Source organism: Scomber scombrus, chromosome 6 (genome assembly GCF_963691925.1).
Source record: "Scomber scombrus chromosome 6, fScoSco1.1, whole genome shotgun sequence".
Lineage (NCBI taxonomy): Eukaryota > Metazoa > Chordata > Actinopteri > Scombriformes > Scombridae > Scomber > Scomber scombrus.
In genome coordinates, this window is record NC_084975.1 from 1,437,644 (window position 1) to 1,457,643 (window position 20,000).

Here is a 20,000-nt window from a genome sequence, read left to right on the forward strand (position 1 = left end):
TTTGGATCCAAACATGAGAATTATTGATAATAAGACAGAACGGAAATCGTCAGTATTATTCTGTAAGGATCCTTGTCCTTAACCCTTCTGTTGTCCTCGAGTCAAGGAAGGAAGGGAGGGAGGAAGGAAGGAAAGGAGGGAATAAAGGAAAGTAGGAAGGAGGAGGGAGGGAGAAAGGAAAGAAGGAAGGAAGGAGGAAAGAAGGAAGGAAGGTAGGACGGAGGAGGAAAAAGGAAAGAGGGAGGGAGAAAGTCAAGGAAGGAAGGAGGAAGAAGAAAGGAATGGAGGGAAGAAGAAGGATGGAAGGGAGGAAGAAGGGAGGAAAGGAAGGAGGGGAGGAAAGGAAAGGAAGGAAGTACGGAGGAAAGAAGGAAGGAAGCATAGTAGGAAGGAGGGGAGGAAAGAAGGAGGGAGGGAGGAATGAAGCAAGGAAGGAACAAAGAAGGAAGGAAGGAAGGTAGGACGGTGGAGGAAAAAAGGAAAGAGGGAGGGAGAAAGGAAAAGAGGAAGGGAGGAAGGAAAGAAGGAGGGAGGGGAGGAAGAAAGGAGGGAAGGAAAGAAGGAGGGAGGGAGGAAGGAAGAAAGAAAAAAGGAGGAAAGGAAAGAACGAGGGAGGGAGGAAGGAAGGACAGAAGGAAGGAAGAAAGGGGGATGGAGGGAAAGAAGGAAGGGAGGAAAGAGAGAAGGAAGGAGATGGGAAGGACAGACGGAAGGAAGGGAGGAACAGTCAAAACAGACGGGGTCAATTTGGCCCGGGAGGACGACAGGAAGGTTAAATATTAGGATGTTAGTTACGTCACTATGGAGTGATGAATGTCTTTATTAGATTATTTGGCTCTTATTTATGGAGTATTTTCACATCTGAATAATTGAATCTTGATCTTACGTAATCTTTGACGGGGTTTTTAGTCACTTTCAGAGGTTAGAACCTGTTTTTATATGTTATGAAAATGTCCGATTTCCTTCTTTGTATAAATGGATTCAATCAGTAAAGAAGAGAAGCTGAGTATGTATAATATTTTCCAATCCTGGATGTTTTTACACCTTGTTGTTGCCCCTGTATGTTTGTGTCCTCAGGCTGTCCTCGGCCGCTGCTCTCTCGGGTCTCGGCCTCCATTAGATGAATCATTTTCTCTCTGAGAGACTCACAGCGAGAGGTGAAGCAGCCGGCTGAGAGACCATTTAATGTTTCACTGAGCTGCTGGTGCTGCTTCAGTCTGAGCCACTTATTCTTCTGGCTCTGGAGAAAGAGCTCCTTCCTCCCTCCTTACTCCTTTCCTTCCTCCCTTCCTTCCTCCCCTCCCTCCCTCCCTCCTTACTCCTTTCCTTCCTCCCTCCCCTCCCTCCCTCCCTCCCTCCTTACTCCTTTCCTTCCTCCCTCCCTCCCTCCCTCCCTCCCTCCCTCCCTCCTACTTATATCCTGGCTCTGGAGAAAGAGCTCCTGCCAAAAGCCAAAATGTGACTGAACCAGAGTCTAACAAGAGATCCGCTGAGTTTTTCAAAAAGGTTAATTATCCCTCCTTCTTTCTTTCTTTCCTTCTTTCCTTCCTTCCTTCCTGCCTCTTTTTTTAAATTTCCTTCCATACTTCTTTCCTCCCTCCCTCCTTCCTTATATCCTTTCCTTCCTTCCTTCCTTCCTTCCTTCCTTCCCTTCCTTCCTTCCCTTCTTTCCTTCCTTCCTTCCTCTTTTCCTCCCTCCCTCCCTCCTTACTCCTTTCTTTCCTTCCTTCTTCGTTCCTCCTTTCCTTCCTCCCTCCCTCCTTACTCCTTTCCTTCTTTCCTTCCCTCCCTCCTTACTCCTTTCCTTCCTTCTTCCCTCCCTCCTTACTCCTTTCCTTCCTTCCTCCCTCCCCTCCCTCCTTACTCCTTTCCTTCCTCCCTCCCTTCCCTCCCTCCCTCCTTCCCTCCTTATATCCTGGCTCTGGAGAAAGAGCTCCTGCCAAAAGCCAAAATGTGACTGAACCAGAGTCTAACAAGAGATCCGCTGAGTTTTTTCAAAAAAGTTAATTATCCCTCCTTCTTTCTTTCTTTCCTTCTTTCCTTCCTTCCTTCCTGCCTCTTTTTTAAATTTCCTTCCATACTTCTTTCCTCCCTCCTCCTTCCTTATATCCTTTCCTTCCTTCCTTCCTTCCTTCCTTCCTTCCTTCCTTCCTTCCTTCTTTCCTTCCTTCCTTCCTCTTTTCCTCCCTCCCTCCCTCCTTACTCCTTTCTTTCCTTCCTTCTTCGTTCCTCCTTTCCTTCCTCCCTCCTCCTCCTTACTCCTTTCCTTCTTTCCTTCCCTCCCTCCTTACTCCTTTCCTTCTTCTTCCTCCCTCCTTACTCCTTCCTTCCTTCCTTCCTCCCTCCCTCCTTACTCCTTTCCTACCTTCCTTTCTTCCTACCTACCTACCTTCCTTCCTTCTGTCCTTACTCCTTTCCTTCCTTCCTCCCTCCCTCCCTCCCTCCTTACTCCTTTCCTTCCTCCCTTCCTTCCTCCCTCCCTTCCTCCCTTCCTTCCTCCCTCCCTCCCTCCCTCCTTACTCCTTTCCTTCCTCCCTTCCTTCCTCCCTCCCTCCCTCCCTCCCTCCCTCCTTACTCCTTTCCTTCCTCCCTTCCTTCCTCCCTCCCTTCCTCCCTCCCTACCTCCCTACTTATATCCTGGCTCTGGAGAAAGAGCTCCTGCCAAAAGCCAAAATGTGACTGAACCAGAGTCTAACAAGAGATCCGCTGAGTTTTTCAAAAAAGGGTTAATTATCAATTTAAAGGCTTTTGAAATCAGTGTGTTTAATTTAGCATGAACCCAGATGTGTGATAACCTGATGTGAACCTGTTTCCGTTGGTTTTTTCCATCTGTGCAGCCTTTGTGAGTTCTGCTGTCACAATCATTTCATAGAAAGAGGTAAAAAATATTTTATTCCAACTTTATTGGCGACCGTGTATATATATATATATATATATATATATAGCAATTAATATACAGTAAATTCAACCAAGCTAATAGCAGGCTGTAGATTGAGTAAAATGCTCCTGATTGCAGATGTGTTTTGAGACTTAAATGTTAAAAAATGATGTGAAGAGCCTCAGTTCAGACTGTTATTGGGTTCATAAAGAGCGAAGAGTTCGATAATGTATTTTAGAGCAAGACCCAGTTCAGCCTTTCAAATAATTTGTCCATGTTTTATTCTAAAATGAACAGGTAGGCAGTGAAGAGAAGCCAAGACACTGTTGGTGTGATCACATCTCCTTGAATTACTAACAATCTCCGCTGCTGCGTTTTTTGGACGAGCTGCAGAAGAGAAGTTTGGCTCAACCGAGAGCACGATAATGACCTTCTCCAGCTCTGCAAAGGATAAAAAAGACTCGATTATGGTGTTTTTTACCAAAGTTAAGAAAACACGACTGCAGAGTTTTCCTCAGTGGAGCATCAAAGCTAAGGTCAAACAGCACACGCAGGTTTTTAACATGTGTTGACAGACTGCCAAACTCACTGTGGATCTGCTGGAGAGAGTTCAGCCAGCCAAATAAAGCAGTCTCAGAGTTGCTCTCTTTTATGTGGAAGGAAACTGTTGGACATTCAACACATAGATCTGAGTGTTGTTTGCATAAAAGTGAAAATGTGTTTAATATTTAGAAATGATGTTCTCAAGTGGAAGCATGCATGATGTCTGACCTAGAAGTTTCTCTCTGCAGTTTTATAAATAGGTCTGAAAGTTAAAAAGTTTTATCTTGGAATATTTAGTTATTTAGTTTTTTAATGGAGAAGATGAAAACCTCTGAAGTCAAAGGTAAATACAGACACATTTGTTGGAACCCTTCCACTGACCAAAGAAACTGGCATCCATCATCGTTTTATTCCATATTTAATAAAACATGGACAAACATGATGTGACCTTTTATATTTTGTTGCACAACCTTCCTGGGCGAACTGCTCCAGCTGTGTCAGGTTTGAAGGGGGACTGCATGTTTCAGCTCTTTTCCACAAATGTTCAGAATTAAAAACACTTCAGAATAGTCCAGTGTTTTGTCTATTTTTGGGTGTTTTTAGCTGTATTTTGGATCATTAGCTTGTTGGAGGACCTGCAGTACATTTCTCTCTTGAATGCATTGATTGAGGATTTCATTGTACCCTGCACAGATTCAAGGCGCAGCAAAGCAGCCCCAAAACATAACCCAGCTTCCTCCTTGTTTCACATTAGGCATGGTGTTATTTTCTTTGAAAGCTTAATTTGTTTTGCCTGTGAACATATAGCTGATGTGATTTGCCACAAAGCTCCAATTTGTCTCAGAGAAGCATTGTGACTCGTTAATATGCATTTTAGAAAATTCCAGTCTGACTTTTGGGTCTTCGTCCATGGAGCCAACTGTTACTTAAAAAGCCATTATTTTGACTTTTTAAGTTCTCCATTGACTTGTATAGAGACGGAAGTCCTTTTGACACCAAAACAGTCGCCCCCTGGTGGCCTTTTGATAGAATGCAGTTTTAATTTACTTCCGGGTTGGCCTCATTGCTGAGGACCGGAACTCCCCGCCTGGTACCAACACATTTGTCCACGTCTATAAATGGACAGAACTGAGTGTAATCTAACGGTAAATACTCATCGTTCCCTTTGTGTTTTTCGGCAGGGCTTCCTGAAGAGCGAGCGCGTGTCCCGGATGGTTCACAGCGGCGGCTGCTCGGCCAACGACTTCCGCGACGTCTTCAAGAAGAACATTGAGCGCCGCGTCCGGAGCCTCCCGGAGATCGACGGCCTGAGCAAAGAGACGGTGCTGAGCTCCTGGATCGCCAAGTATGACGCCATCTACAGGGGAGACGATGACATGCGGCGCCAGCCACAGCGGGCCCACCTGAGCGCCGTGTCGGAGCTCATCCTCAGCAAGGAGCAGCTGTACGAGATGTTCCAGCAGATACTCAGCATCCGCAAGTTCGAGCACCAGCTGCTGTACAACGCCTGCCAGGTAAGCCTCTACTGATCCACCTGGTTATCTGTTCTAACTTTAACCCTCCTGTTGTCCTCGAGTCAAGGAAGGAAGGAAGGAAGGAAGGGAGGAAGAATGAAGGAAGGGAGGGAGGAAAAGAGGAAGGAAGGGAGGAAGGAAAAGAGGGAGGAAGGAAGGAAGGGAGGAAAAAGGAAGAGAGGGAGGGAGGAAGGATGGAAGAAAGGAAGCAGGAAGGAAAAGAGGGAGGAAGGAAGGACGGGAGGAAGGAAAGAGGGAGGAAGGAAGGGAGGAAGAAGGAAGGAAAGGAGGGAGGAACGAAGGAATGTAGGGAGGAAGAAGGAAGGAAAAGAGGGAGGAAGGAAGGAAGGAAGGGAGGAAATATGAAGGAAAGGAGGGAGGAAGGAAAAGAGGGAGGAAGGAAGGAGGGGAGGAAGAAGGAAGGAAAAGAGGGAGGGAGGAAGGAAGGAAGGGAGGAAGAAGGAAGGAAAGGGGGGAGGAAGAAAGAAGTAAAAGGGAAGGAAGGACGGAAGCTAGGGGGAGGAAAGAAAGAGAGGAGGGAGGGAGGAAAGAAGGAAGAGAGGAAGGAAAGGAAGGAAGGAAAGAAGGAGTGAGGGAGGAAGGAAGGACAGAAGGAAGGAAGAAAGGGAGGAACAGTCAAAACAGACGGGGTCAGTTTGACCCGGGAGGACGACAGGAAGGTTAAATAATCATGTGAAAACCTCTACGGCTGAATGATGAAGCAACCGCTGAGGTTTGTTTAGCTGTAGTTCCTCAAATGTCCACTAGATGCTGCTGTAGAGAAACTACGACTGTTTTCTGTCCACAAATTTAAAGCCATTATGTTCTTTAATCTGTTTTAGATTTGATTAAGGCTGGGAGTTTGTTATTGAATGATGTGTAAAATGTAAAATTGACAGATGGGTTATATAATAATACTTTCACTGTATGTTCACCTGCTGCATTTTCGGGACTGTTGTGAGTCCAGGTGGTGAGCTGTCTCTGGATATGTGTCGCTGAATTTAAAGGATAAAGCTGCTGATTTTCTACATTTTTCTTATTGTCAACAAATCTCAGAAGAAGCTTGTTTTTTGCACAATAGTTCCTGAGTTGCTGAGATTGAGTCAATTTCCTCTAAAATTGTGAGTTTCTGGAACAATACTCATACTTTAAAGTACCATTTTCTGCTTCCTAGTTAGAAGCGGCATGACATCACATGAAACTTTACAGCACTAGTAACCTGTTAATGCTGTCTTTGCGGGTCATGTGACCATCGGCTTGCACTGTGGTGGCGTTTCCAGAGACAAAGACCGGCTGAAGTGACTCAGAATATATTAGTTTGGTTTTACTGACACTGAACACAAAGAAGAAGAAAAGGTTCTGGTCTGGTTTGGCAACAACTTTTCTTCTCAGTATCATTTTAAACACTGCAGCTGTTCTTTGTATCAGGCCTTGTTGCAGCTGATAACGTAATAATTTTGCCTGTTTTTTAACATAATGAGCCAATAATGTAATAAGTTATAACCTTATTGGCCTGGTAAAAAAAATAATCCTTAACAAATGTAACAACTGGAGCCAATAATGTACTATTATCACTTTATTTATTTTTTCCTTCCTTCCTTCTTACTCACTTCTTTCCTCCCTCCTTTCCTCCCTTCTTCCTTCCTCCCTTCCTTCCTTTTTTCTTTCCTTCCTCCCTTCTTTCTTTCCTTCCTAACCTCCTTCCTTCCTTCCTCCCTTCCTTCCTCCCTTCCTCCCTTCCTTCCTCCCTTCCTTCCCCCCTCCTTTCCTTCCTTCTTTCTCCCTTCCTTCTTCCTTTCCTTCCTTCTTTCTCCCTTCCTTCTTCCTTCCTCCCTTCCTTCCTTCTTTCTCCCTTCCCTCCTCCTTTCCTTCCTTCTTCCTTCCTCCCTTCCTTCCTTCTTTCTCCATTCCTTCCTTCTTCCTTCCTCCCTTCCTCCTTTCCTTCCTTCTTCCTCCCTCCCTCCTACCTTCCTTCTTCCTTCCTTCCTCCCTTCCTTCTTTCCTTCCTTCCTTCCTTGACTCGAAGACAACAGGAGGGTTAAACTTTGAATAAAAATGCTGTGAATTTGACAGTTTCTCTCCCAGCAAACAGAGCAGAGCATCATTAGACGGTGTGCTGATGTACACTCAGAGTGAGGATGAAGACTGTAGGATGAGGAGGGAGTGGAATCATAGGATTGAAAAGGCCAACTTGTAACAGGCTCAGAGATGAGAGGAGGTAGATTTCAATCTGTTCTCCTTCCTTCACACTAGTTTCCCAGTTTATTGTGAGCCAGCAGGATTTATAGAGGCAAACTCTGACAGCAGCAGTCATCTGTAGGATGGATGCAGCTAATTGTGTCGCTGCAGAGCTTCTCCACACACACACACACACACACACACACACACACACACACACACACACACACACACACACACTCCTGTTTGTTTAGAAATAATAAATTCAGAGTTACAGTCCCTCTGCTGCTGCTGCTGCTGTTAGAGGGAGCAGCAATGATGTGTAGTACAATGTTTCCTAGAAAGCTCCGGTTGAATACACACACACGCACTCTCTCACACACACACACATACACACACACACACACACACACACACACACAAACAAACAACACAATGCAGTGGTTTATTTATCATGACCAATGGTTTATTCTGAGCTCTGCGGTTTCAACTCTGGTTTCAATACCAGATACAGAATGTAGCTGCAGCTGTGTAGTTTTGTGTTGTTTACATTCTTACAACAAAGATTAATTAATTGCTGACAATTCAACCTGATACATACTTCAGTCTACAGCTTAGTTTATGTGTACGAGTATAAACATCATTCAAACATTAAAGATGATAACGGAAGGAAAATCTTCTCATAATGAATTCAAGCCTTTCATGAAGTACGTTTCCCTCCTCTGGAAAGCTATAAAGTGAGTATGTGATCCAGTAACACACCAACATTTCAAATTACTTAACCCTCCTGTTGTCCTAGAGTCAAGGGAAGAAGGGAGGAAGAAGGAAGAAAAGGACGATGGAAGGAAGGAAGGAAGGAAGGAAGGAAGGAAGGAAGGGAGGAAGAAGGAAAGGGAGGAAAAATTAAGGAAGCGAGGGAGGAAGGAAGGATGGAAGGGAGGAAGAAGGAAGGAAGGGAAAGGAGGGAGGGAGGGAAGAAGGAAGGAAAGGAGGGAGGAAGGAAGAGGGAGGGAAGGAAGGAAGGTAGGAAGGAAAGAAGGGAGGAAAGAAGGAAGGGGGAGGGAAGGAGAAAGGAAAAGAGGAAGGGAAGAAGGAAGTAAAGAAGGACAGATGAAAGAAGGATGGGGAAGGAAAGAAGAAAGGAGGGAGGAAGGAAGGGAGGAAAGAGAGAGGAAGGAAAGAAAGAGAGAAGGAGGGAGGGAGGAAGGGAGGAAAGAAGGAACAGTCAAAACAGACGACAGGAAGGTTAAAAAGACAGTGAAGACTTGAGTAACTTTACAGCAGAGGAGGCTTCACCGTCCTCTTTAAAGCCCTGAAAACTATTTAACCCTCCTTTATAAACATGGCACATTTCCACCAGGCTGCATCTTTTCCTCCATCAGAAGCTCACAGAGTTAAACAGGCACTTTGTTCTGTTTCAGTGACAAAAGTTTCCTTTTAAAACCTCAAATCTTGTGCAGTGTGACGCAGGAGTGATTATCTGTGCACCTCCAGCTGACATCATCATCATTAAAGCCCATCATCATCATCATCATCATCATCATCATCGTCTCCTAGGTAACAGTCATCACAACGCTGATGAACAATTATAGCAAACACATTGTTGTTGTTTTTTTCTTTTTGTTTCACTGACTGCTGACAGAAATTGTACTCGCTATGAGATTACTTTTGACCTTTGACCTCCGTACGTTAGTAGCTTTTATTAAACTCCCTCAGAGTTCATGCAGGGAAGTCGTCCGTCTTCACTCTGCTGAAGTTAAAAGATCAAATTTAAAGGTCTCAGGTAGAATGAAAATGAATAATCAGCATGCAGTTTGACAAAAAACCTGCAGAATAAAAAAAGATAAGCTGGAGATTTTGTCAAATTGACCCCGTCTATTTTGACTGTTCCTTCTTTCCTCCCTTCCTTCCTTCCGTCTGTCCTTCCTCCCGTCCTCCTCTCTTTCTTCAGGCTTCTTAACCCTCCCTGTTGTCCTCAAGGAAGGAAGGAAAGAAGGACAGAGGAAAGAAGGAAGGGAGGAAGGTGGGGGGGGGGAGAAAGAAAGGAGGGAGGGAGGAAGGAAAGGAAGGAATGAAGGAAGGAAGGAAGGAAGGAGGGATGGAGGAAGGAAAGAAGGAAGGAATGGAGGAAGAAGGAAGGAAAGGAGGGAGGAATGAAGGAAGGAAGGGAGGAAGGAAGAAGGAAGGAAATGAAGGAAGGAAGGAAGGGAGTAAGGAGGGAGGGAGGAAAAGAGGAAGGAAAGAAGGAACAGTCAAAAGAGACCGGGTCAATTTGACCCGGGAGGACGACAGGAGGGTTAAAGTTCATGCACGAGTCTTTACATTCTCAGAATATGGAGCAGAAATCTAATCCGCCCTTTAGAGGAATCGATTCGTCAGTAATCCTCAGTGATTATTTCCTTCGTTGTGATCGTCTCCGAGCATAAATAGCTTCCATTTACAGAGGACTTCACGGCCCATTGAGACATCATCCTCATCCTCGCCTGTATAACAACCACGGTGAGCCTGTTGCTAGGACAGATGCTATTAATGTCCTGCTTCATTAGAGGCTGAAGGACGAGGAGAGAGAGGAGAGGAATGAAAAGCACCTGTGTTTGTTTGGAGGCTTTCATTAAAATCTTGGTGCCATGTCAAACTATTCAAGTAGACGTGCAAACTCTTACTGATACCAGTCAGAAACTCAGCGACATTAGTCTGAACATTGATGCAGCTGCTAAAGAACCAACACGAACATCTCCTGCTGGCCGGCTACATTTCCAAATCACAGCAAAAGAGACTGATTTTTATGCCGTATCATAAAATAAGCCGACATCTTGCTGCTAATTTATGAAGATGATGTGATGATACTGACCCAGACACTGACGGAAACACAAAAATGTATCCTGCCCTTGTTTACTACTGTTGGTGTGGCAGAACACACACTTTCCTGTGTTTATGGTTTAGCATTAGAAAGTTAGAAATGAAGAAATAATTTGCTTATTTTAGTCACATCGTGGAAATATTATAAGTGATGTAGTATGCAGTAGGGGAGAACGGGGTTGGTAGTCACACTTATGGGCCGTCAAATATGTCTTGTGCACTTGTGACAACCAACCCCACTATGGGGATGGTTGTCACACACTATGGAGGTTGGTAGTAAGACACCATGGAGGTTGGTAGTAAGACACCATGGAGGTTGGTAGTAAGACACTATGGAGGTTGGTAGTAAGACACCATGGAGGTTGGTAGTAAGACACCATGGAGGTTGGTAGTAAGACACCATGGAGGTTGGTAGTAAGACATCATGGAGGTTGGTAGTAAGACACCATGGAGGTTGGTAGTAAGACACTATGGAGGTTTGTAGTAAGACACTATGGAGGTTGGTAGTAAGACATCATGGAGGTTGGTAAGTAAGACATCATGGATGTTGGTAGTAAGACATCATGGAGGTTGGTAGTAAGACACCATGGAGGTTTGTAGTAAGACACTATGGAGGTTGGTATTAAGACATCATGGAGGTTGGTAGTAAGACAACCATGGAGGTTGGTAGTAAGACATCATGGAGGTTGGTTGTCCCTGAGTTATTTTAATGGGGAAAAATAAAAAATGTATACAGTCTTAAAAAAATATTTAAATGTTTAGTTTAATTGAAATACAACAACCTAACATCTCCTGCACCAAGAGAACATAAACAGAAAAGGTCATTCCTATAAGAGCATTTTATGTCTTTATATAATAATATTATACAGTTTCATCTCTGACTGCTCTGAGCTTCACATCTGGAGGAGTCTGGCTCTTTGTTTGTCTTCCTGACAACGTTCTTGCTCATTTTTCATCTTAAAAGAAAGAAATAACTAGATATATCACATTATATATGTATAAATACCAACATGTGACAAACATCACCAACTGGATTTTTTGCTACCAGCAAAGCTAACAACTACATGTTTTAGAGTAGCTAAGAAACAAACCTCCCTAACTATCGCTCTCTCTTCATACTTTTTTATGCTAATGATGTTTTATTATAAACTCATTGTGTAAAAGAAGAGAAACACTGAAGAGTTTATATTTACATTGCCGTTGCAGACCATAAGTGTGCAGGTCATCGATCAGAAGCAGTTAAAGCAATGTTTGTTTCATTTGTTTGGTTTCTCCCACTCATGCATTCCCTTAAACAACTGATGCTACTGATGCAACATGAACAGTGTTGGTCTAGTTATTCATGTAAATTACCGTAATAACTTATTCTTTTTTTTTGGATTCAGACATGTGGTCTCCTCCTTCTTTGTCAAATCTCTGAGTCAGTTCATGAATAACTGGGGGCTCGTCTGGGATGTGAACCCGATACCTCTCCTTCTCTCTCTGAGCCGGTTCCTGACACTCTGTATATCTGCACAGTTGGCTTAGGACTTTCCCACCTGCTCTCTCTTTCTGACTCATTAGCATCTCTATTCATGCTCCTCTGCTTCCTGGATGTCCGTTTACAGTCTAATCTAAAAGCCTCATTTACACCAAAGTGATGTTATGTGATGACTGTGTGTCATGTGTGAGTAATAATGTTTAATTGTCTGAGCTGCAGGAATTCTTCACACAAAAACCAGTCGGTTACAATTTGAAGCTCGTTAGAAATGAAAAGCATGTTGTGAGATATTTGTTGTGAAGGAAGCGATGGAGCTATAATGACTCACGACTAATAGCTGTAATTCCCTAAAAGTGCCACTGTTACCCCCCCCCCCCCCCCCTAAAAAAACCCCAAGCTTTTAATAATTCACCATCTCATAAAAGACTAAAGATTGAAGACGTAAAGACAAAGAAATCATCACATTACAGTACAATAAAGATCAAAATAGCACATTTATTCAGATTTTCTATATATTTGTTTTATTGTCTTATTCAGCAGTATGCTCAGTACTAAACACTTACATTTCAGGTAATATCATATGAAGCTGCAACTATTGTACTTATTGATTAATCAGTTTGAGGCATTTTCTAAAGGAAGCTTTCTAAATGTTTCTTGTTCTCGCTTCTTAAATGTGAATATTTTCTGGTTTTCTATGATAATAAACACAATATCTTCGTGTTGTGGGCTGTTTTCTGACATTTTATAGACCAAATGACTACTTAATTAAGAAAATAGACAGATGAGTTATTAACCCTTAGCAAAAAGTAGTTTATTCAAGTGTACTACGAGTATACTTATTTTATACTAAAACTGAGGCAGTATACTTGAAGTTTACTTTTTATATACTATATTTTATATACTATAGAATAGTATAGTGAAGCATACTTGGCTTATACTGAAAAGTATAAAGAAAAGTCTAAGACTAAGTACAATACTAAGACTTACACTTATACAGTACTTTAACCCTCCTGTTGTCCTCGAGTCAAGGAAGGAAGGAAGAAGAAAAGGAGGGAAGAAAAGGAGGGAAGGAAGGAAGGAAAGAAGGAGGGAGGGAGGAAGGAAGGAAGGAAAGAATGAATGAAAGAAGGAAAAGAGGGAGGAAGGAAGGAAAGAAGGGAGGAAGGAAGGAAGGAAGGAAGGAAAGAAAGAGAGGATGAGGGAGGAAGGACAGACGGAAGGAAGGGAGGGAGGGATGGAAGGGCGGAAGGTAGGAAGGAAGAAAGGAAGGAAGGAGAGAAGGAGGGAGGAAAGACAGACAGACGGAAGGAAGGAAGGGAGGAGGGAGGGAGGATAGAAGGGGGGGTAGGAAAGAAGGAAGGGAGGAAGGAAAGGAGTAAGGAGGGAGGGAGGAAGGAAAGGAGGAAAGAAGTATGGAAGGAGGAGGGAGCAAAGAAAGAGGGGAAGGAGGGGAAGAACGAAGGAAAAATTAAAGAAAGAGGGAGGAAGGAAGGAAAGAAGGAACAGTCAAAAGAGATGGGGTCAGTTTGACCCAGGAGGACGACATGAGGGTTAAGAGAATAACAAACAGATGATGATAATGAGCACATGTATTAGTTGGAGTCCTACTATCTAATACATGTGAGTGAACAGGGCTGTAAGTTGATGTCAGAGCTCTCAGGTTGATGGATTTTTTTAGCTTCCTCTGTCATTTGGTGTGTGAGGGTCCTTCAGCTGAGAGGAGAGGAAGAGGATGACGAGGATGACGAGGATAAAAATACAGCCTGCAGAGATGTGTGAGAGAGGTGTGTGTGTACTTCTGTCCGCTGATGGAAACGTCGGATGGAGGGAGATAAAAATAGGAAAAAGAGGAGGAGCTGCAGCTGGCGATGGAAGGAAGCGTCCAGGTGTTTGGGATCAGCTGGAGGATGAATAACAGTGACAGGCCAACGTGTGTGTGTGTGTGTGTGTGTGTGTGTGTGTGTGTGTGTGTGTGTTTCTGCTGAGTTAGTATCTAAAATTAAACTCTTTCCAGTTTTCTCTCTCTCTATTTTAAAGATGATATTTTTCTAGAGTTGCAACAATTAGTTGATTTAACCTTCGTGTCGTCCTCCCGGGTCAAATTGACCCCGTCTGTTTTGACTGCTCCTTCTTTCTTTCCTTCCTTCCTTCCTTCCTTCCTTCCTTCCTTCCTTCCTTCCTTCCTTCCTTCCTTCCTTCCTTCCTTCTGTCTGTCCTTCTTCCCTCCCTCCTTCTCTCTTTCTTTCCTTCCTCTCTCTTTCCTCCCTTCCTTCTGTCCTTCCTTTCTCCCTCCATCCTTCTTTCCTTCCTTCCTTTCCTTCCTCTCTTCCTTCTTTCCTCCCTCCCTCCTTCTCTCTTTCTTTCCTCCCCCCTAGCTTCTTTCCTTCCTTCCTTCCTTCCTTCCTCCCTCCTTTCCTTCCTTCCTCCCTCCCTCCTTTCCTTCCTTCTTCCTCCCTTCCTTCCTTCCTCCCTCTTTTCCTTCCTTCTTCGTCCCTTACTTCCTTCCTCCCTCCCTCCTTTCCTTCCTTCTTCCTCCCTTCCTTCCTTCCTCCCTCTTTTCCTTCCTTCTTCCTTTCTTCCATCATTCCTTCCTCCGTCCCTTCCTTCCTTCTTCCTCCCTTCCTTCCTTGACTCGAGGACAACAGGAGGGTTAAACAATTAGTTGATTTAAACAATTAGTTGCCAATTATTAAATTAATCCTCCGCTATTTTGACAGTTGATTTATTGTTTTCACACATTTTTTAAAGAAAAGTCGCATAATTCTCTAATTTCAGCTTCTCAAATGTGAATATTGTCACATTTGAGAATATTGTGAATAGTGTTTTGAATCCTCTGTGACAGTCGAGCTTTGATAAACAATGATTGACATTTTTCATTATTTTCTGACATTTTACGGACCAAACAACTCATCAGCTGATTGAGAGAAATGAATGAACAGACTCACTGATAATTAAAATAATCATCAAGTTGCAGCTTTACTATTTTATTATTCATCAAGCAGACGTCAGGTAGTCAAAGCTCTGTGATGTTGAGGTTCCTCTCGGTAGCTTTTACTCTTCCTCCTGTTTATTAATGACTGACTTCTCTCTATATTCAGACGGATAAAGAAGAAAACTGATCAGTTCAATTGTTATCTCTGTTAGTTATTTAGTTGGTTAGTAGTGAATGTAGCTTCAGCTCTGGTTCAGTCCATTATTACCAGTTGTTTCAGCCTCTGTTTGGTTGTTTTATTCACCGATCTTACCGAAAGTAACTCAGCTGTGGAGGAAGAGTCTGTCTGTGTGTCGTCTCTCATTAGTTTAGATGGACAAAGCAGCCAGTTCTCAGTCTCTGTTTTCATCCCTCCATCCCTCCATCCCTCCATCCTTCCATCCCTCCATCCCTCCATCTCCTGCATCCCTTCACCCCTCCATCCCTCCATTCCCTCATCCCTCCACCCCACCATCCCTCCATCCCTCCAACCTTCCATCTCTCATCTCTCCATCCCTCCACCCCTTCATACCATCCATCCTTCCATCTGTCCACCCCTCCATCCCTCCACCCTTCTATCCCTTCCATCCCTCCACCATTAGTTTGCAGTATTATGAGCGATGTAGTATGCAGTATTACAGTAAAAGTACTGCAGTATTATGAGAGATGTAGTATGCAGTATTACAGTAAAAGTACTGCAGTATTATGAGTGATGTAGTATGCAGTATTACAGTAAAAGTACTGCAGTATTATTAAGTGAACTTTGTGGTGTTTCAGGAGGAAAACTGTCTCTAATAAATTCTCATTGTAGTTTCACATTTTCTCCACAAGCTTTGAATGAGAAGAAAACACTTTGATCACTGTTGATAAAAATCCTGTTTATTGATTATTGAAGCTTCAGATTGTTCACACATCCAATCAGTAAAGTGTGATCAATGATTTCATGTTCAGATTGACTTCATCCACACAGTCAGTTAGTTTAACCCAGAATGTCAGCTATGTACAAGAACATCATTAATGATTATTATCATGATCATTACAGTTTGATTGAACATTTCTTTAAGAATTTACAAAGTGATGAGAACAAAATATCTGTGATGAAGGAAGTTCTGCTGTTTTCTCTGTTTCAGAAACAACAGACACAAATACATCAATACAAACATGAAACTAACATTTAGAACAAAGAGAAGTTCACATTTTCATCTGAAGAAATGTCAGTGAAGGTTAAAAACATGGTGATGAGCAGTGAGAGCCTCCATGAATAAAAACACACAGGAAAAAGTCACATTTAAAGTCTGTGTAACGTAAAAATAAATATGTGTTCTGAGTTTGACATACCACAGAAAAGTGTGTTGTTAACCACCCTGCCAAATTTGAATGATTAAAAAAATCGCCAAATATATGAAATTAGGCTTCAAAGTTGTGTAATAGTCTGCCTATTTCTCTGCTCCCAAACGCTGTGGGAGTGGCCGCCGAGTCCGCTGAAGCCCCGCCCCCTACCGAGTGTCACCTGTCAATCAAAGTCACCACCTCTACCAGAAACATGGACGCTAGGTCTGAGAGCTTTCTGCTGCTAACTCGGCGGCTAACTCGGCTGCTAGCTCGGCGGCTAACTCAGCTGCTAGCTCGGCGGCTAACTCAGCTAACTGGCTAACTGTAGACTGTAGTAGTGTGCGCTGAATGTATTTATACCTACAGCAGCAGGGGCGGGTTTATGCTAAGTCTAGCTCCACAATTCAAATTTAAATGGTTGAAATGCTTTTTAAACATTTTTTAGAAATACATTTATGACCTAATTAATGTGTTTAGAAGAAAATGAATTCACTTTACACGGTCTTTAAAATAAAGTGTTGAATATCGTTATTAGCGTGTCAGCTGATCTCTGAGCAGCTCAGAAACATGGAGACAAAAACATGAAGAATTACAACATCTGACACATGAAGTCTGAAATGACTTCTGTCTATTTGAGTTTACACAACTCAGCTGTGCCTCCACCAAAAAGTCCAACATGAAGCCTAAGTCCAGCATAGAGAGGCTGAGTGAATGTGGTCTGGACTCTGTGGAGGAGAGTCATGGTTTCAGAGACGCTGTAGAAGGACAGAATACCTGCTCTGTGATCCAGGTACACTCCGACTCTGGAGGAATCAGGACCTGAGACGGGAGTATTAATGTTGTTGAACCAAAATCCATAACTGTTAGTGCTACAAAATAAAGACCAAGATTTGTCATTACGTCCAAATATAGATTCATCTCCTGCTCTGCTGATATTCTTGTATGCGACTGCTACATGAAATCCTCCTTCTCTCCACTCCACCTCCCAGTAACAACGTCCAGTCAGACTCTCTCTACTCAGGACCTGATAATAATCAGTGAATCTGTCTGGGTGACTAGAATAAGACCGTGGTTCATCTGTATATTCTACTTTTCTGTTCCCCTCAGATAATAACAGATCTGTGTGTGCTGTGTTTGGATCCAGAGTGATTTCACGTGAATATTTTAAGAACTCAGCTCTGGTCTTGGGTTCTGGTTCTGACAGTAAAACATCCACTTCAGTCACTGTCAGTAAGATGATTGTCCATTTGTCCCTCAGGATGTCCTGTAGTTTATCTCTGAGCTCTGACACAGCTGCTGTCACATCCTCAAAGTATCTCAGAGGACGGATATTGATGCTGGATGAGTCTGTAGGTTCACTGAGTTGTGACACTGAGGGGTAGTTGTGTAGAAACTGGTTGTGATCCTCTGTGTGTGAGAGCTGCTTCAGTTCAGCGTCTTTCCTCTTCAGCTCAGTGATCTCCTGCTGCAGCTTCTCCTGAAGCTCTTTGACTCGACTCACTTCAGTTTCCTGCTGGGATCTGATCTGCTGCTTCACATCAGAGCTTCTTTTCTGGAGGAGACGGATCAGCTGAGTGAAGATCTTCTCACTGTCCTCCACTGCTTTATCAGCAGAGAGACTGACGGCCTCCCCCTCCTGTTGAAGCAGCTTCACATCTTTCTCTCTGTGCTGGATTCTCTGCTGGATGTTTAGTCGACTCACCTCGAGCTCTCTCTGCCTCTCAGTCCTTCCTGCTGCAGCTGGGACTGTGTCGTGGCCTTTATGATCATCCATAGTGCACAGATAACAGATAATCTGCTGATCAGTACGGCAGAAAATCTTCATCACCTCATCATGACGAGAGCAGATGTTCTCCTGGAGCTTCTCCGAGGGCTCCACCAGCTTGTGTTTCTTAAATTGACCAACAGTGTAATGAGGCTGGAGGTGATTCTCACAGTAAGAGACCAGACACGTCAGACAGGACTTGAAGGCTTTCAGCTTCCTCCCAGTGCAGACATCACAGGCCACATCTTCAGGTCCAGCATAGCAGTGATCAGCAGGAGCAGCTTGGAGTCCAGTCTTCTTCAGCTGCTCCACTAAAGCTGCTAACATGGTGTTTTTCTTCAGGACAGGCCTCGGTGTGAAGGCCTCTCTGCACTGAGGGCAGCTGTAAATCTTCCTCTGATCCTCTCCATCCCAGAATCCTTTAATACAGCTCATACAGTAGCTGTGTCCACAGGGAATAGCCACCGGATCCTTCAGTAGATCCAGACAGATCGAACAGCTGATCGAGTCTCGGTCCAGCTGATCTTTCTGCGCCATTTCAGCTCTCAGAGGCAACGACTGACTGAGTTTCATTTCCTGATAAATGAAACAGCTTTGAACTGATCTGAACACGTCATTCTGCTGAATGCAGCCTGACAGGTCTGTGCTGAGTCACGTGTTGGTTACACCCACCTACAAACTGTAGCTCTGAAGGTAGGGAACAAGGAAATGTGATCTCAGGGTGGAGCTTGTTGTGTTTATAGAACAGGGACGGTTATCAGGACGAGGAGCCGCACTGTGGATTCAAACTGTGTTTCCTCATTAACAGTAAAGTCTCAGTTAAAAGCTGCTCATCATTTAACTTTCCTGCAACAGATTTCATGTTTTAATCATGTTGTTTGCTTGTTTGAAATACAAGCATTCATTTATTCACTCATTTTTCATACTGCTTATCTTCTAGAGGGCCACAGAGGAAATACAAGACGGTAAAACATCATTCATCTTATCAAGAAACTGCTGATAAATGTTGACCTTTAACAGTCAAATGATCTTCTGTAGAAACTGTCAGCAGCAGTACTGGAAGAAATACTCAGATACTTTACTGAAGTAAAAGTACTAATAGAGCAGAGTAAAAATACTACAACTAAAAGTAGTAGTAGCAGTATATGAGTGATGTAGTATGCGGTATTACAGTTAAAGTACTGCAGTATTATGAGCGATGTAGTATGCGGTATTACAGTAAAAGTACTGCAGTATTATGAGTGATGTAGTATGCAGTATTACAGTAAAAGTACTGCAGTATTATGAGTGATGTAGTATGCAGTATTACAGTAAAAGTACTGCAGTATTATGAGCGATGTAGTATGCATTATTACAGTAAAAGTACTGCAGTATTATGAGTGATGCAGTATTACAGTAAAAGTACTGCAGTATTATAGTGATGTAGTATGCAGTATTACAGTAAAAGTACTGCAGTATTATGAGTGATGTAGTATGCAGTATTACAGTAAAAGTACTGCAGTATTATGAGCGATGTAGTATGCATTATTACAGTAAAAGTACTGCAGTATTATGAGCGATGTAGTATGCAGTATTACGGTAAAAGTACTGCAGTATTATGATGATGTAGTATGCAGTATTACAGTAAAAGTACTGCAGTATTATGAGCGATGTAGTATGCAGTATTACAGTAAAAGTACTGCAGTATTATGAGCGATGTAGTATTACAGTAAAAGTACTGCAGTATTATAGTGATGTAGTATGCAGTATTACAGTAAAAGTACTGCAGTATTATGAGCGATGTAGTATGCGGTATTACAGTAAAAGTACTGCAGTATTATGAGTGATGTAGTATGCGGTATTACAGTAAAAGTACTGCAGTATTATAGTGATGTAGTATGCAGTATTACAGTAAAAGTACTGCAGTATTATGAGTGATGTAGTATGCAGTATTACAGTAAAAGTACTGCAGTATTATAGTGATGTAGTATGCAGTATTACAGTAAAAGTACTGCAGTATTATGAGTGATGTAGTATGCAGTATTACAGTAAAAGTACTGCAGTATTATGAGTGATGTAGTATGCAGTATTACAGTAAAAGTACTGCAGTATTATGAGCGATGTAGTATGCAGTATTACAGTAAAAGTACTGCAGTATTATGAGCGATGTAGTATGCAGTATTACGGTAAAAGTACTGCAGTATTATGAGCGATGTAGTATGCAGTATTACAGTAAAAGTACTGCAGTATTATAGTGATGTAGTATGCAGTATTACAGTAAAAGTACTGCAGTATTATGAGCGATGTAGTATGCAGTATTACAGTAAAAGTACTGCAGTATTATGAGTGATGTAGTATGCAGTATTACAGTAAAAGTACTGCAGTATTATGATGATGTAGTATGCAGTATTACAGTAAAAGTACTGCAGTATTATGAGCGATGTAGTATGCAGTATTACAGTAAAAGTACTGCAGTATTATGAGTGATGTAGTATGCAGTA

The 20,000-nt window shown here is 42.7% G+C and overlaps 2 protein-coding genes across 2 annotated transcripts in view; one reads left to right on the forward strand and one right to left on the reverse strand.

Moving 5' to 3' along the window:
• Nucleotides 1-3,303: 3,303 nt before the first annotated feature.
• Nucleotides 3,304-20,000, forward strand: part of LOC133981833 (calcium-dependent secretion activator 2-like) — a 64,931-nt gene continuing 48,234 nt past the window's right edge. Inside the window, 2 exon segments of the mRNA XM_062420691.1 lie at nucleotides 3,304-3,432; nucleotides 4,603-4,935. Coding sequence (XP_062276675.1) covers nucleotides 3,304-3,432; nucleotides 4,603-4,935 — 462 coding nt within the window.
• Nucleotides 16,281-18,072, reverse strand: LOC133981666 (tripartite motif-containing protein 16-like). The gene has a single exon (XM_062420479.1). The coding sequence runs from the start codon at nucleotides 18,055-18,057 to the stop codon at nucleotides 16,384-16,386; it is 1,674 nt and encodes a 557-aa protein (XP_062276463.1). The 5' UTR covers nucleotides 18,058-18,072; the 3' UTR covers nucleotides 16,281-16,383.

Excerpts from the sequence above, each read along its gene's own strand:
- LOC133981666 (XM_062420479.1), bottom strand. The coding sequence starts at position 18,057 with ATGGCGCAGAAAGATCAGCTGGACCGAGACTCGATCAGCTGTTCGATC.